Below are 17,663 nucleotides of genomic sequence, written 5' to 3' on the forward strand. Positions count from 1 at the left end.
CCTACCTGGAAATGATAATATTTGTCTTAAGATAATACTTAAAAATACATATCTGATCTTTATCAGGTTAGTGTAGTTACCTTCCTGAGTTTAGCCCTTTAAAGAAGGGTTAGAGAAGGAATTCAAACAAGTTCAACTATTGTTATTCTTTAATCTTATGCTAGGTGATGAAATTGGAAATCTAAACTCACAGGAAGTGACCTTAAGCACTTTTTAATTCAATTTAGTCATTTGACAGATTAGGAAATGGAGGCCTGGAGAGGGGAAGTGACTTTACTCAAGAGATCTTCAAAGGAATGGAAATGGAAGGGGATGGGTGAGGATGTAACTATGTGGGCTAGTTTGGAACATAAGACTAGGGGGCAAGGTGGGGGTAGGGTGGGGGATGGGTAGAACTATGAGATTATTATATTCCACTTTCATTATCCACAACTTTCTTAACATTTTCCTTTAAACAACCCCCTCTTTAAAATTTAAATATAAATGTAAACTGTGTAAAGTGCTTTTGAAAACCTTAGAGGGCTATAATGTTGGCTATTATTATTGGCAGTTTCCCAGGCTTCCATATCTTTAAAAAAATTAAACTGAGCTGTTCCTGTGGAAATCTAAAACTTCTTTAAAAATTGGCAGACAATTTTTAAAAAGGGAGTAGGGGTTAGAGGAAAAGAAAGAAGGAACAAAAACAAATACTTGTAGGAATAACAAGAAAGATCACATTTATAGCCATCAGTTTTTCTTTTTCTTAATTAAAGCATAAAACAATTATATTCAACAGAATACAAATGTAACAAAAGGGTTTCATTACTGTGTGACACTAGGCAAGTCACATAACCCTCATTACCCCACAAAAAAATAAAATAAAATAAAAAAGGGTTTCATTATAAAACATAGATTTAATATATCTTACCCCAACCAACCCTTCCTCACACACTTTATTTTCTTACCCTGATTCACTTTTCCTATCACATTGAAAATAATTTCATGTTCAAAATCCCCTTTCTTATTCTTATGTATTTTATCCTCTCCAAAATTTTCTCCTAATTTTTTTTGTAAAAATCACATTAAACTGTTCATCCTCATTTTTATAAACACTACGATATCTACAACCTCTCATTCCCCCCTACAGCTCTACTTTGAATCAGTCATATAGTTAAGTAACACAAACCAACATTTGCCATCACAATTTCAGCCTATAAATTCAACTATGTGAAGTACATATTACATTACATACAGAAATAAAAATAACATGAATAGATTTCACTGGGCCTAACAGAGCAGTTAACATAACTTACTGCGAGTTGCTCACTGATGGAGTTCGACTTGGATCTAACGGCTGGCTCTCTGAAAGAAAACACATTTACCCTGAGACAATTAAGACAACTAAGAAACACAAGTTCAAATTACACTTGGCTTTTAAACTATTTTAACAGATAACAGTTAGGTAAAGAAATTGTTATTCTTTAAAGTCTCTGAGGGTCACTATTAGTACTACAAATACTATTTTTAGGGGCAGCTAGGTGGCACAGTGAATAGAGCACCGGCCCTGGAGTCAGGAGGACCTGAGTTCAAATCCAACCTCAGACACTTAACCCTTACTAGCTGTGTGACCTTGGGCAAGTCACGTAACCCCAATTGCCCTATCAAAAACAAATGAAAAAAACAAATCCTATTTTTAAAAAGTTTGTATTGATGCCTTTTATTTTTATATCACCTTTTGTTTTTCTATATCTTTCTCCCCTCTCTCATTCAAAGAATTACCCATTATAACAAAGAATAAAAAAGAGGAAAGAAAACAGTTCACAAAATGAGCAAACACAAGAACAGAACCTGACAGCATACGCAGGGCTCCATACTCATAGTCCCCCAACAGAGCAAAGAGAGGAAGGAGGTGCATTTTCTTTTTTTTCTAAACTTTATTTATTTATTTAACTTTATTTATTTATTTTTTATTTTTTTAGTGAGGCAATTGGGGTTAAGTGACTTGCCCAGGGTCACACAGCTAGTAAGTGTTAAGTGTCTGAGGCTGGATTTGAACCCAGGTACTCCTGACTCCAGGGCCGGTATTCTATCCACTGCGCCACCTAGCTGCCCCAGGAGGTGCATTTTCATCCATCTTCAGGGCTAACATAAATGGCCATTATTAATTACTCAGTGTTCAGTTTTGATTTTCCTTTGTTCTTTCCATTTACTGTACTGAAGCCATTATATATAGTATTTTCCTGGTTCTGCTTACTTAACTTTACTTCAATTCATGTAAGTTTCCCCATGAGTTTCTGAATTCTCCACATTAATTATACCACAATTTGTTTAGTTATTCTTCAATTGATGGGTATCTACTTTGTTGCTAGTTCTTTGCTACTCCAGAAAGTTCTGCTATAAGCATTCTGATATAAATGGGATTTTTCTATCTTTAACCTTTATCTCTGGGTCAAGGGGTATAGACATTTTATTCATTTTCTTTTTTCTTTCTTTTTTTTGCAGGGCAATGAGGGTTGTGACTTGCCCAGAGTCACACAGCTAGTAAGTGTCAAGTGTCTGAGGCTGGATTTGAACTCAGGTCCTCCCAAATCCAGGGCCAGTGCTTTATCCACTGTGCCACCTAGCTGTCCCCTCATTTTCTTTAACATAATTACAAATTGCTTTCCAAAATTGTTTTTTTAATGTTTTTATTTAGTATTTATTTTTCCCAATTACATGTAAAACCAATTCTTAACATCTATTTGTTAAAACTGAGTTCCAAAAAACCCCAAGTTTCCAAAAAGAAAAACAACAAAAAAATAGAAATAGTATGGTTCAATCTGCATCTAGATTCCACAGTTCTTTTTTTCTGCATTTGGAGAGCATTGGACCATTGTATTGCTAAAAGTCGAGTCTATCACAGTTGATCAACAAACAATGTTGTTGATACTGTGTACAATGTTCTCCTGGTTCTGCTCAAGGAGATGTATTCTTTTGTTTTGGGGTTTGTTTGTTTTTTTGGGTTTTGGGGGTTAAGTGACTTGCCCAGGGCCACACAGCTAATAAGTGTCAAGGGTCTGAGGCTGGATTTGAACTCAGGTCCTCCTGAATCCAGGGCAGGTGCTCTATCCACTGCACCACCTAGCTGCCCCTCAAGGAGATGTATTAACTAAACAAGGAATAGAGGCAATTATAAAAGATAACTGATTACATGAAACTGAAAACTTCTTCATAGGCAAAATGAATGCATCTATTATAAGGATGAAAAAAATCTTTGTATCAAATTCCTCTGATAAGGATTTAGTATACAAATATATAAACAATTGACAAGCACAGAGAAGATTAATAGCCATTCCCCAACAGACAATTCTGAAAAGAATTGCAAAGTATTAACAAGAAATACAAATCAAAACAACCCTGAGGTTTTACCTCACACCCTACTAATTGGCAAACATGATAAAAAATACCAATAGTCAAAGTTGGAGGAGTTTTGGAATGATAAGCACACTAATGCATTGTTAGTGGAGCTAAGAATTAGTACAACCATCCTGGAAAGCAATTAGGAATTATACAAATAACAGTAATTAAAATTTCCGTGTCCTTTGATGAGAACTTCCATCACTGGACTTATACCCTGAGGAAGCCACTAATAAGAAGAAAGTCCCCATATACACTAATACATATATATAGATATATATAACATATAGCAGAACCTTTTGTGATAGCAAAGAATTGTAAACTAAGTAGAAGCCCATCAAGTGGAGAATGGCTAAAACAATTGTGATATAGGAATGTAATGGACTATAACTGTGCTCTAAGATATGATGAATATGTTCAATACAAAAAGCATGGAACGATGTACATGAAGTGATGCAGAATGAAGTAAGCAAAGCCAAGAAAACAGTATTCACAAAAACAATGAAAACAGAAAGAACTATACACAAACATCAAAAAGTGAATATAGGAAAATTACAGAGATCAAGCATGACTTGAAAAAAGGCCTGTATGGGGGCAGCTAGGTGGCACAGTGGATAGAGCACCGGCCCTGGAGTTAGGAGGACCTGAGTTCAAATCCGGCTTTAGACACTTAACACTTAACTAGCTGTGTGACCCTAGGCAAGTCACTTAACCCCAATTGTCTCACAAAAAAAAAAAAAAGAAAGAAAAAAAAAGAAAAAAGGCCTATAAGAGGACACTTCCAACCCACTCCTTCATGGAAGTATGAGGCCCATGGGTATTGGATATTGTGCATGTTTTTGAACTTTTTCTACATATTAATCAGTTGTGCTGATCTTTTTTTCTCTACTTTTTCTTTTCTGTTTTAAAAAAATACTATTTGTTATATGGTATGGTTCTCTGGGAGGGGTTGTGGATATTGGGGAAAGCCATGAGAATATTAAAAAAATACTTTGGGGCAGTTAGGTGGCACAGTGGATAAAGCATCAGCCCTGGATTCAGGAGGACGTGAGTTCATATGTGGCCTCAGACACTGGACACACATTACCTGTGTGACCCTGGGGAAGTCACTTAACCCTCATTGCCCAGCAAAAACAAAACAACACACATAAACAAAATCATTTTAAAAAAGAAAAAGTACTTTTTGGACAGTGTGTGTGCATACATACACATATATGTACAGATATACAGAAATAATATTAACACATAAGACCAAGATCCATTCATCAATGAATAAGTGGTCAAAAGATATGAACAGGGCAGCTAGGTGGCTCAGTGGATAAAGCACCGGCCCTGGATTCAGGAGTACCTGAGTTCAAATCCGGCCTCAGACACTTAACACTTACTAGCTGTGTGACCCTGGGCAAGTCACTTAACCCCAATTGCCTTACCGAAAAAATAAAAATAAAAAAAATAAAAAGATATGAACAAACAATCCTCAAAAAGAGAGTGACAAATTATTAACAATCATAGGAAGAATGGCTACAAATCTCTTAAAAAATGAGAAATTCAAATCTAAACAACTCTGAGGTTTCACCAAGTTGGCAGAGGAGAGTTAATATGGAAGTGTTTGTGGAGAGAAATACATACTAATACACTGTTTGTAGAAATATTGATTGGTCTAACTATTCTGAAAAGAAATTTGGAATTATGCTACAGAAAGTGTCCATACTCCCACAGATCTTATTAATATTAGCCATGGCATCCTTCCAAAGTGTGTGAGTGTACACCAAGATGCTTCTCTAAACTTGGTGGATAATTTCCTCCTACATTCATTTTTTTGATGTTGAAAGAGCTGGTTAAGGTTCAAGTTTCTTACCCAGGTTTAAAAGGCACTGCAGTGGGTGGCAGTAATACTGGTTCAGCACTAAAGTTATCAGCACCAGGTGTTGGAGAAGGAGTTGCAGAATCATGGGAATTAATGCTGTGCCCATCAGAGCCAGAATCTTTGGCAAATTTCACCTAAGAAAAGAATAATCAGTACATATAGAACAACTGTCTTGGCTGAACAGTCCACTGGTCTTGAGAAAATCAAGGTGGTTGATTATATACCATTAGCCATAACTTGCTTAAATTTAATGGTAAAGAGAGGAGATGAAAGGCAGTCAGACTGACTGACTTCAAAGGGCTCCCCTAGCTCTCATGTTCTAGGGTTCTATGATGTACAAAGGGCAGTCTTCCAGAGGAGTAGAGTGGAGACAGATGTGTTTTCTGGGGTTAGACAGTCCCAGGGGAGAGAAAAATCTTTATGTTTTATAATTGGGGGAAGAGAGAGGGAGGGAGGAGGAGAAGAGAGAACAGTATTTCAGAGCAGGGGAAGATGACTCTAGAGAAACCAATAAAATGTTTCTACAAAGAAGACAATTTAACTTTTGGGGGTCTATTTTTTCCAATTTAGGGTTCTGCTGTGTCTTGGAGGGTGGGTGTGGGGAGAGTCAGCTGTTTGTTATTCAACAATTTGTGGTTTATAGTGAATTTATCATGCTTAATGTGAATTCATTAACCAACCTCAAGTAGGCCCCAGCTGATCCTTTAATTCCTCCCTAATTGATTCCCATACTCCCCACAGAAGCTATTCTCCATTCTCCCTTCTTGGGCTTCCCATTCTTCCCCCTTTCCTCTCTAAGTTAAGGACTGCAATTTCCTCTTAACCTTCCTAAAAAAGTTAAGGCTCCCTTTCTCCTGTTCTCTTTATCTCCAAACCCCTGACATCATCTCCAACTCTCTTCCCTTCCCCAAGTCTGTGACAAAGAGGGGGCTCTTCTTGTCAAGGCCAAGCCTTCCGTCCTTCCCTTCCTAAGGCAACCTGCACCCTCAATCGTCCCCTTCTCTCCTTCAACTTCTCTATATCAACTACTTCCTTTCCTCCTGCCTTCAAACATGTCCACGTGTTCCCCATTCTTTTTTCTTTTTTAGTTTTTACATAGTTTATTTATGCTCTGATGAAAAATCATCTTCATGAATAAACATCCTCCATAGTGCCTTTTATTCCTTCTGTTATGAAATCTCCAGCTCACTTTTTGCCAGCACTGACATTTGCCTTTGCAGTACCCCTGAATTTCTTCATTCTGTTCTTGCATTCCTTTCGCTGCTTTCTTGATATCTTTTTCTTCTCATACTGGCCATGCCCTGCATTTTTCTTTGCATAATCAAGGGAATCATAAATCATGCCAAAGCCTGTTGTTTTGCCACCACCAAAATGGGTTCTGAATCCAAAGACAAAAATGACATCTGGAGTTGTCTTGTACATTTTGGCCAGTTTTTTTCCATTTTCAGTCTTGGGCACTGTGGCCTTTTCAGGATGAAGGACATCTACAACCATCTGTTTATGCTGAAGAAGTCTGTTTGTCATGAACTTACTGGTTCTGATGGTTACAGTGTCATTCTTGGTGGCTGCGGGCTCCTCAAGCAGCAGGAGAGGGAAAGGGCCCCCATTCTTTGAAGATATGCATTAGACTCTGCCTTGCCCTCAAGCCACTGCCCCTTATCACTTCTCCCTTTTTCAAGCATACTCATTAGGACCTCCTGCTCCTCCACCCTTTGATTCCTTCCTGGACTGTCACTCCTTCATCCCCCATACTATTTTCCCTTCTCTAACTTGATGCTCTGGTGGATCAATTCAGGTGCCCATGGGCCCCATCGTAAACACTACAAATTAATATTGTCCATGTTGTATTGCATTTTTATTTTAAAAACATTTCCCGGGGGCAGCTAGGTGGCACAGTGGATAAAGCACTGGCCCTGGATTCAGAAGAACCTGAGTTCAAATCTGACTTCAGACACTTGACACTTACTAGCTGTGTGACCCTAGGCAAGTCACTTAACCCTCACTGTCCTGCAAAAAAACCCCAAAACCTTTCCCAATTACATTTTAAGTGGAGGAGCAGCTGCTCCACATTACCTTCTGAAGTCCAATCCCTGTCCCTGGTCCTCTTCCTGTCACCTGCCACCTTTGCTCCTATGCACATGCTGATGATTAGAGCTGGCTAGGCCCACTCCTAATGGATGTTACAAGTCTCAACTAACAAGACCTTTCCTGTGGCAAGGTGATCATTTTACACTTCCCTCATCAATCTGTTCTCCGACTCAACACAAGCGCTCTTCCCAACCTTTTCATCTTTCCTCAAGCCTCCCATAGCACCACTTCTTACCTCTCTGAGAAAAGTGAGCCCACTTGATGAGAGCCTTTTCTCTCCTTTTTGCATACCACCCAGATGCTTTCTCCACTATCTCTGCCTTAACTTCTCTCTCCTCGCAACTTGCCTATTACTGTTGAGGGCACTAACACCCTCCCAGGTAGCCCAGGTTTGCAACTTCAGTGCCATGCCTGATTCCTCTCTTGCACTCACTCTATATATCCAATCTGCTGCCAAGGCTCGTCATTTTTATCTCCATGACATCTCCCTATGTCACCTGTCCACTCACATGGCAGTGCAGGCTCTTATCACCTCATGTGCATTTCATAACCTTGCCCCTTTCTAGTATTCTTATACTTTATTTTACAATCTGGCAAAAGTCACCTTTTGCGGCCCGTCGTACCTGATGCTCCATCTCCTAACTGCCTTCTCTGGTTGTCCCCCAGGTCTGTCATGCTCTCCTTCTTCACTTCTGACTTGTGGGTTCCCTGGCTTTTATCCAGACTCAGCTTGAGTCCCACATTCTTTAGGAATCTTCCCTCATCCTCTCCACTGTCAGTACCTTCCTTCTGAGATTAACTTCCAGCTATTCTAAATATAGTTGCTTGCATCTTTTTTCCTCCATCAGAATTTGAGCTCCTTGAAGACGTGGACCATGTTTTTGCCTTTCTTTGTAATCTCAGTACTTAGCATAATTCCTAGAAAATAGTATTTAATACATTCCTGTTGTCTGATACTTGCTGTGCTTCCTCTCATCTCACTACTTCTCAATCCTCTGCAATCTGTCTTCCAGCTTCATCAATGAACTGAAACTGCTCTCTCCCACAATACCAATGATCTCTTTGTTTTTAGACTTTTTTAATTTTTGTGGGGCAAGGGGGTTAAGTGACTTGCCCAAGGTCACACAGCTAGTGTCAAGTGTCTGAGGCCAGATTTGAACTCAGGTCCTATTGAATCCAGGGCCTGTGCTTTATCTACTGCGCCACCTAGCTGCCCTGCAATGATCTCTTAATGGACAAATTAGATGGTTTTTTCTCAGCTCTCACCATCCTCAACCTGCCTCTGCATTTAACACTGCTGACAACCCTCTCCTCCTAGCCACTCTCCTCCCCTGATTCTCCTTCTGTCTGATTGTTCTTTCTCATTCTCCTCTGCTGGCCCATCATCTACATCCCATGCCCATACTGTAAATGTTCCTACACAGTAGGAGGTCTTCTTTATTCTTCCCCTACACACTTAGTTACGTCATCAGCTTCCTTAGATTTAACTGTTGTCTCTATGTAGATGACTCAGAGTCTATATATCTAGCCCGAGTCTCTCCTTTGAGCTTCAGTCCCACACCAAGTGGCAAAGACATCTCAAACTTACCAAGTCTAAAAGTGAATTCATTTTCTTTCCTCCTAAACTTTTCCTTCTCCCGAATTGTGTGTGTGTGTGTGTGTGTGTGTGTGTGTGTGTGTGTGTGTGTGTGTGTGTGTTTTGAAGGAATCATCTTCCAGTCTCCCAGGTTCCTAACTTTGGCATTGGCTTTGTTTCCTCACTCTCCCTCACCCCATACATCCAATCAGTTGCCAAGTTTTGGCATTTGTACTATTACAACCTCCTCTCTGCTCACAGAGCTATCACCAAGGTGCGGGGCTTCCTGGTGAGATTATTACAACAGGTTTCTATTTGGTCTCTTCACCTCAAATTTCTCCCCACTTCAGTCCAACCTACAAAATGGTGCCAAAATAATTTCCATGGGTACAAATCTGACCATGTGACTACACTAGGCAAACATCTGCAGTGACTCCCTATTGTCTCCAGGAAAAAATACAAAGTCCTCAGCTTGGCTTTTGAAGTCTTTCACAACCTGGCTCTAATTCATCTGTCCAATCTTACTGGACATTCTGCTTCCCACACAATCATCTAGCCAAGCTGGCTTTCTCTCTGTTCCTCATGCATGACACCATATCTCTGCTCTCTGTGTCTTTGCATTGGCCATGGCTACTCTCCAATCCTATGGACACATTCCATCCTTGCAATGTCCCTCTCTTCCTTTAAGAAGCATCTCAAACACCCTCACCTGCAAGAAACCTTTCCAGATATGTGCTCTCCCTCTCAAACTACTTTGTAAATATTAGTATTTATTCACTTTTTTTTTAAAGTGAGGCAATTGGGGTTAAGTGACTTGCCCAAGGTCATACAGCTAGTAAGTGTTAAGTGTCTGAGGCCGGATTTGAACTCAGGTCCTTCTGATTCCAGGGCCGGTGCTCTATCCACTTCGCCACCTAGCTGCCCCTATTCACTTTATTTTTATGCTGTATATATCTTTATATATCTTTGTTGCTTTCCCCATTGGGATGTAAGCTCCTTGGGGCAGCTATACTTACTAGCTATGACCCTGGGTAAGTTACTTAACCCCGATTACCGATAAAGAAAAAAGGAAGAAAGGAAAGAATGTAGTTTTCTTGAGAGTAGGGAGTGTTTCATTCTTTGTACTTGTATCTCTATCACCTAGAGTAGTGTTTAGCATGTAGTAGTTGCCTACTAAATGCATGTTAACTGACTATAGCAGAGGAAATGAAAGCCCATCCAGACCACATCAATTAGTGTTTCACTCACCCTTCTGACTTCCACCTCAAATACCAGGGTCGAGTCTGATGGGATATGTCCACTTATACCTTCAGAGCCATAAGCACATGATGGAGGAATAATGAGAAGCCTTTTCCCTCCTTTCCTCATTCTGAGCATTCCATCCTCCCAACCCTGCAGAGATCAGAACACAAGATTAAAGATTAGTTCAGATGAATTGTCTTAACAATAATTAGTCAATAAACAATGATTAAGTGCCTGATGTGATAAATTCTGGGGATAAAAAGAAAGGCCAAAGACAGTCTCTGCCCTCAAGGGGCTCACAGTCTAAGGAGAAAGACAATACACAAAAGACTATGTACAAAATAAACTGGAAATAATCCAAAGAGGAAAGACAGGAGATTAAGAGAGTTTGGCAAAGGTTTCCTGGAGAAGGTGGGATTTAATATGGGACTTTAAGGATGTCAGAGAAGCTGGGGGGAGGAGGAGGTGAGAAGGAAGAGTGTTTCAGGGATAGGAGGCAGCTAGGGAAATTATCCAGAGTTGGGAGATAGAGTGTCTTGTTCCAGGAACAGTGAGGAGGCCAGTGTCCTGGGATCAAAGAGACACAGAGGGAGAAAGTGGTATAGCAGAAAAAGACTGGAAAGGTTGGGGTGGGGGCAGGTTATCTGAACACTAAAAAAGAGAATTTCATATTTGACTCTAGAGGTGACAGGGCGCCATTGGTATTTACTGGGATGACATGGTTGGACCTGCACTTTAGAAAAGTTACATTGGTTTCTGAGTAGAGGAAAGAATTGTGGAAAGCAGACCCACCAGCAAGCTAATGGAATAATCCAGGCAAGAGGTGATGAGGGCCTTAGTGCATCAAGGCAGCAGCACTGTCAGAGGAGAGAAGGGGTGTATTCAAAAGATGTTATAAGGGGAATTGTTAGGCCTCGGCAATGGATGGTTATGGGGTAGGGGTGTGTGTGTGATGGATAGTCAGGAGTAGCAGCAGAGTACCAGAGCCAGGAGCATCAACACTCATAGGACCAGAGGAGATCTCCAAAAGCCATCTGAGTCATTGATGTGCCTCAGAATGTAGTATCTAAACTAATAATTTCCAGACTTTTTTATTGTGGCACGTAAACATGTGCACGCACACACTTTCTAACAATAGATCTAGTAAACATAATGTCCACTGTTAAAATCAGGCCTTTCTTCATTAGGAAGAACTATATGCCTCTGATGAAAAGGAAGAAAAAGAGAGAACAATGGGGAGCAAGAATTCAGCAGTGATCTGTGAGGATTTGGTCAAGAAGGGTTTCATAGAACCAGAGGAGAAAGGAAAAAAGCAGGAGAGGTGAAGAGTGTAAGTTTTCTTTTCTGTATATTACCTTAAAGGTAATATTTAAGAAAATGCATGTAGTAATTCACAGATTTTTTTTTTCCCCTTCTAATTTCCTAACAAGCCTTTTAAGATAGTCAAAAATATGCCAAAGATTGGAAATCAGAAGTAAGCTTCTAAAATTAGCCCCATAGCAGTTCACAGATTCAAAAAGAGAAATAAGCAGTGTGGGTGGCAAAAGTACAAAAGGCTCTGGACTGGGAGTCCAGAAGACCTGGGTTCTTAGCCCTGTTTTGCCATTTGATCACTGTGTGACTTTGGACAAGTTACCTGACTATGCCTCAGTATTTCTATATGTCAAATGGGGAGGAGGGATGTCCTGCCAGCTTTAAAACTGTTTCAGTCTGATTCAATACTCTACCTTAATGACTTTTCCTGATCCCAGCTTTAATCGAAGCAGTTTATCCTTGTTAACAGAAGAGTCAAATACCTAAATGTGAAAGAATCATTCAATAAAGTCCCAAACCGTAACTGAAAAAAGCTAAACTTAATTTTAAAAACATCGTCTACATCAATTGACAAACACTTCTTTAACCTAGAGAGTGAAAGGCACTATCTTAAAAGCTGTATGTGTGGGAGGGGAGCATATATGATCAGACATAAAAGAAAACATTCAAGGAGTGTCTGATCTCTAAGAGGCATTATATGAGACTGTAACTAACAACACAAGGCAGTAAATCACACTGGCCAGAGAAGTGCTGGAGGCAATCTCTGCAAGGAGAGATAGTTTAGCTTTGGGTGGTCAGGAGGAAAGTCAGGATCTCATAAATTGAAATCAGTACACCAGTGGATATAAGGCCAAAGCTGTACCACTTGACTTCTGTGAACAATGTCATTTGAATGTGGTCACCTGTTATTTTTCATTTTTCTAAATCCTCTTTTTTTTCTCTCTCTCCTGCTGACAACTTCATGACCCTGATTTTTACGTTTTCAGTTGATAAACCATAAATCTACAACCCATGTTTTTGCTAAACTCTGCTGCTACAGAAGGGCTAGGTCAGCATCTTGGGTCAGAATTAGCACTCAAAATGGAGAGCACACTACTAGGCACTAGGGGAGTCAGGAAAAAGAGTCTGCCCAAGAGCTGCTTACAGCAAAAATGGGGTGATGAATGAGTGGAGGAGTCAATGGCTTATTAAATAAATGTCCACACCATCGTTTATTTAAGAAAGTCATGTTATGATGAATGTATGGACCATCTGGATTTGCTTGAGCTGGCTTATTATCCAAAAGGATTTTTTATGAAACCCTGGATTAATAGGAGCAAAATGTCCTTTGAACTCCAAACTGAACCCAGATAACTAGCAGATAAGTCCCTTTCTGCTGACTTCTTTCCCCAGAATAGTAAATCCCTATCTTGTAAAACCTTCTGGACATGCTTCTCCTAGCCAAACCCTTTTTTTGGAATTATAATCTTATCATAGTGTTTTGGTTAAATCCAACAATCAAACTGATTGGTATTTCTTACATACTAGTTAAAACTGAAATTGTTAAACTGATTTGCATTAAGTTCATTCTTGTCATAGTTTTTCCTTTTAGGTTGGTTGATTTGTATCATGCTAATGAAACTGATAACACCCTATAACCAGTGAATAAAGAAACCTTATATACCCTCAGAAAGAGGGAGTCTTCAAATTCCTTCTTTGGAAAGGGTCTCTGCATGATTCATGCCAGCTTGTTCTTGGGACAAATAAACTGGTACTATGTTTTCCCCTAGCAGTTCTCTGATCTGTTGGTTTGTTGTTTTATTTTTCATAGGAGGACAGGTACAGAAACAAAATTTGACAGTAGTTTAGACCAGGGACTCTATCTTTGGAATGCAAGCAAAACATTTTGTTCCTCTCTGTCTTGCCAACTCTTCAAAATTTCATCCACAAGTTATGAAGTGTTATATACATTTTTCTAAAAAATGAGAATATAGGGCAGCTAGATGGTGCAGTGGATAAAGCACCAGCCCTGGATTCAGGAAGACCTGAGTTCAAATCCAGCCTCAGACACTTAACACTTACTAGCTGTGTGACCCTGGGCAAGTCACTTTTTGATGGCCAGTCAAACTCTGTAATTCAGGGTACTTCTGGTACACAGCATATTCTTCCTTTCAATGAAAAACATTTCTTTTAAAAAGCTTTCTGGGAGATCAGACTCCACCAATCAATCAGTGAGTGTTTATGCTCCAGGTGCTGCACCATTCACCCGGACACAAAGACAGAAAGAGAAAGGCCTCTGCTCTTCAGGACCTCACATTGTATCAGAGAAGACACATGAGCAAACATCTGTGTATTCACACTGCTGGATAAGGCCTAGGTTTGTGACTCCACTAGTATAGGGAGCTCTCATGTGAGAAAACTTCCTACCAAGGCAGACTGGCACCTTCTCTGAAACCTGCAGTCCTAGAGAAGTGCCTAGAGCATCAAGAGGTTAAATGACTTGTCCAGGCACACAAAGCAAGTATGTGTCAGAGGCAGGACATGTACCTACCTGGGTCTTCCCAGCCTCAAGGCTGCCCTCATCAAACTATATACAAAATAAATACAAGCTGATTTTTTTGTGGGGAAGACACTGGCAGTTGAGGGACCAGGAAATATTTCTGTAGAAGACACATAAGTGCTCCTTAAAGGAAAAGAACATTTCTAAGAATAAAAGGTATGAAAGGAGGACACTCTAGGCATGGGGCACAGCCAGTGCAAGGGCCTGAACACCGGAGATAAAGTGCCACATGTGGAACACTGTAAGGAGGCCTGTTTGGCTGGACTGGAAAGCTTATGAAGAGGAGTGATTTAAAAGATTCCAGTTGCCTCTAAGATCAGATATTAACTCTTCTGTTTGGCATTTGAAGCCTTTTTTAACTGGCCCTAGTCTTCCTTTCCAGCCACTCCAGTTTATTGAATAAGGGAATGACATGGTCAGAACTGCATTTTAGGGAAGTGACTTTGGCAGCTGTGAGGAGGATGGACTTGATGCCCACAGTTTCCACAGATGTACGATAATATAAACTTAGGTTCTCCTGACTCCAGGGCCTATGCTCTATCCACTGTACCACCTAACTGCCCAATAAGTGTTGCACTTTTTTTGTTTTGTTTTTTTTTTGGGGGGGTGGGGTGGGGTGAGGCAATGGGGTTAAGTGACTTGCCCAGGGTCACACAGCTAGTAAGTGTCAAGTGTTTGAGGCTGAATTTGAACTCAGGTCCTCCTGACTCCAGAGCCAGTACTCTATCCACTGCACCACCTAGCTGCTCCAAAAAATGCACTTTTAATGAGACTATAAAAGGAACATACTTTTTTATATAGAAAACAATGTTACAGTATTCAGATCTTATTTGACTAGTAAACAAACATAAAATAGAAAATCATTCAGCACCGAATTCCACATGCCTAATTTTTTTTTGGCAGGGCAATGAGGGTTAAGTGACTTGCCCAAGGTCACACAGTTAGTAAGTGACAAATGTCTGAGGCCAGATTTAAATTCAGGTCCTCCTGAATCCAGAGCCAGTGCTTTATCCACTGTGCCACCTAGCTGCCCCCTCCACATGCCAATGTAAAGCCAAATCCATTAGCCCTAGCCTGGCCTCTGAAGTCTTACCTGCAGAAGTTTTCTCCATATCAGCACTTCAAAGATTTTTAAATGGTGGCCATATTTCCCTTTCCTCTTCCCGTTTCCTCGGTAACCAGGCTCACCCCTTTAGTTATTCCTTATGGTTTTCAGACTCACCAACCTCACTGCCCTCCCATTTGCACTCTATGTGGAAATGTTCCTCTTAGAATGTGGCACCTAGAGCTGGACCCAATTCTTCAGATGTGGTCTGGCCAATACATAGTACAAGAGAATTATTATTATGATCTGGATACTAGTACTGTTAATACCACCTGAAGCTGAGTCAGAGGACCTCTGAGACCCTTCTGTCTCTAAGAATCTGCAATTTTATCAACAAATATAGAGTAAAGTATGCATAAAGAAACTAATATTCAATTGATGAATCATAGGTGGGTGGCTCAATCACCTTTTCTTATGTGGAATAAAGATTAAGCAAAGTAATGTATGAGTAATTTATTGCCATCTTCTCTGTTGTCTGCACTAGGCCTATTTAATTCAGCATTTCATTAACACATGCTTAAAAACAAATACAAAGATGATGGTAACACTCCCATATTTTGATAATTTTGAAAACCAAGAGTTTTCTGATCTGCCATCAACAACATATGAAAAATTTTTCTTACCTGGCCTAGTCCATGATTCTGGAAGAGCCAGCCTGTATAGGCCACTTCCAAAGAATCACCAACTTCAACACCTGGACCTTCTCCTATAGTAAGATCCTGGATCATTACAACTTCCAAGGAGGATACGCTGTTACATTTGGCAATGCATATCTACAAAAAGGAAACCAAAAATGGGCACATATTTGGCATTGAATTAATGCTTATTTCCCACCAACAATTGCTTTTATCAAGAAAACAAATAAAAACCTCAGAGCAACCAAAAAGTCAGCAAAAGCCAAAATAGAGTAAAATCTCCCTGACCTCCACTGAAGGATCCTTTCCACTGGCATTAAATTGAACATTGTCTACTATGTGCAAGGTACTATGCTACAGCTATAGTTATCAGATAATTCTAACCATAATAAGAGATCCATGAAAGTGTGGGAGTGGAAGAGAAGTCCTCTCTTAAGTTAACCTAGTGTTTCTTGGGGGCAGTGGGCTGGGGGGACTTTGGTAAAAGTGCCTATATACTCAGAACTTAAATCCTTCCACTGATACATGATTTTTTAAAAAAATTCAATTTCATTTTCTTTAGTTCCAAATTCTCTCCCTACCCTTCGAGTAAGCAAGAAAATGAGAACCCATTACAGATATGTATAGTCATGCAAAACAAATGTCTACATTAACCGTTTTAAAATAAAATTTTAAAATCCCAAGGAAAAGAAAAAAATAGAAGAAAATATACTTCAATCTGCACTCTGAGTCTATCAACTCTCTGTAATTAAAGTTCCTTTGCCCTCCAGAATATCATATTCCAAGCCCTTTGATCTTTTAATGTTGGAGATGCCAGAGTTTTCTGTTTTTTAATTATTGGATTGTTTCTTTGGACCATGACATCAGAGTGATGTGGGTCCAGTGGCAAGATATAGATCAGGACAACTGGAGATGGAGCTGGATGTTTAAAGCAATTGGGGCTAAGTGACTTGCCCACGGTCTCATAGCTAGTAAGTATCTGAGGTTTGAACTCAGGCCCTCCCAACTTCAGGGCCAGTTAGCTGGCTCCATCAGCTCCTTTTTGTTTTGTTTTGTTTTTTTAGTAAGGCAATTGGGGTTAAGTGACTTGCCCAGGGTCACACAGCTAGTAAGTGTTAAGTGTCTGAGGCCGGATTTGAACTCAGGTACTCCTGAATCCAGGGCCGGTGCTCTATCCACTGCGCCATCTAGCTGCTCCAGTTCTCTTTTTGAAGGTAGATAGCATGTTGATCATGAGTCACTGAAATTGTGGTTGATCATGGTGTTTCGTGCATTACTAAATCTTTCAAAATCTTGACAATACTGCTGTCACTGTATAAATTGTTCTAATTCTGGCTTACTTCAATTTCTATCAGTTCACATAAGTCTTTAAAATTTTTTTTTAATTTCTTTAAAATTTTTTTCCAATCACACATAGATATTTTTTTGAGGTGCAAATTTTTCTCCCACCCTCCCTTCCCTCTCCCCTCCCGAGGCCAGCAAGCAATCTGATATAGGTTATACATTACAATCATGTTAAACATATTTCCACATTAGTCATGTTGTAAGGATCAGAACAAAAAGGAAAAAAAACCACAAGAATAAACAAGAACAATAATAAAAAAGCAACAACAAAAATGAAAATAGTATGCTTCAATCTGCATTAAGATTCTACAATTCTTTTTCTGGATGTGGAGGGCATTTTCCATCATAAGTCTTTTGGCACTGTCTTTTTTGCAATTCTCTAACCAGTACTGATTGATAACATTTTTTCATATGGCTATAGATAGCTTTAATTTCCTCATCTGAAAACTGCCTATTCATATCGTTTCACCATTGCTCTATTGGGGAATGACTTGTATTCTTATATATTTGATTCAGTTCTCTATATATTCTATAAATGAAGCCTTTATTGGAAACACTCTGTAAAAATTGTTTCCCCG

At 39.7% G+C, this 17,663-nt stretch overlaps 1 protein-coding gene across 3 annotated transcripts in view; it reads right to left on the minus strand.

Annotated features, from left to right (window-relative positions):
* Positions 1-17,663, minus strand: part of FKBP15 (FKBP prolyl isomerase family member 15) — a 99,199-nt gene that overhangs the window by 52,273 nt on the left and 29,263 nt on the right. For all 3 annotated transcript variants that reach the window (XM_043988609.1, XM_043988611.1, XM_043988610.1), the window contains exons 7-11: positions 15,730-15,879; positions 11,876-11,944; positions 10,155-10,298; positions 5,234-5,376; positions 1,293-1,341 (exon numbers count right to left, since the gene is read on the minus strand). In XM_043988609.1, coding sequence (XP_043844544.1) covers positions 1,293-1,341; positions 5,234-5,376; positions 10,155-10,298; positions 11,876-11,944; positions 15,730-15,879 — 555 coding nt within the window. The remainder of the gene's footprint in view (positions 1-1,292; positions 1,342-5,233; positions 5,377-10,154; positions 10,299-11,875; positions 11,945-15,729; positions 15,880-17,663) is intronic.

This window comes from Dromiciops gliroides, chromosome 2 (genome assembly GCF_019393635.1).
Source record: "Dromiciops gliroides isolate mDroGli1 chromosome 2, mDroGli1.pri, whole genome shotgun sequence".
In the NCBI taxonomy this organism is placed as follows: Eukaryota; Metazoa; Chordata; class Mammalia; order Microbiotheria; family Microbiotheriidae; genus Dromiciops; species Dromiciops gliroides.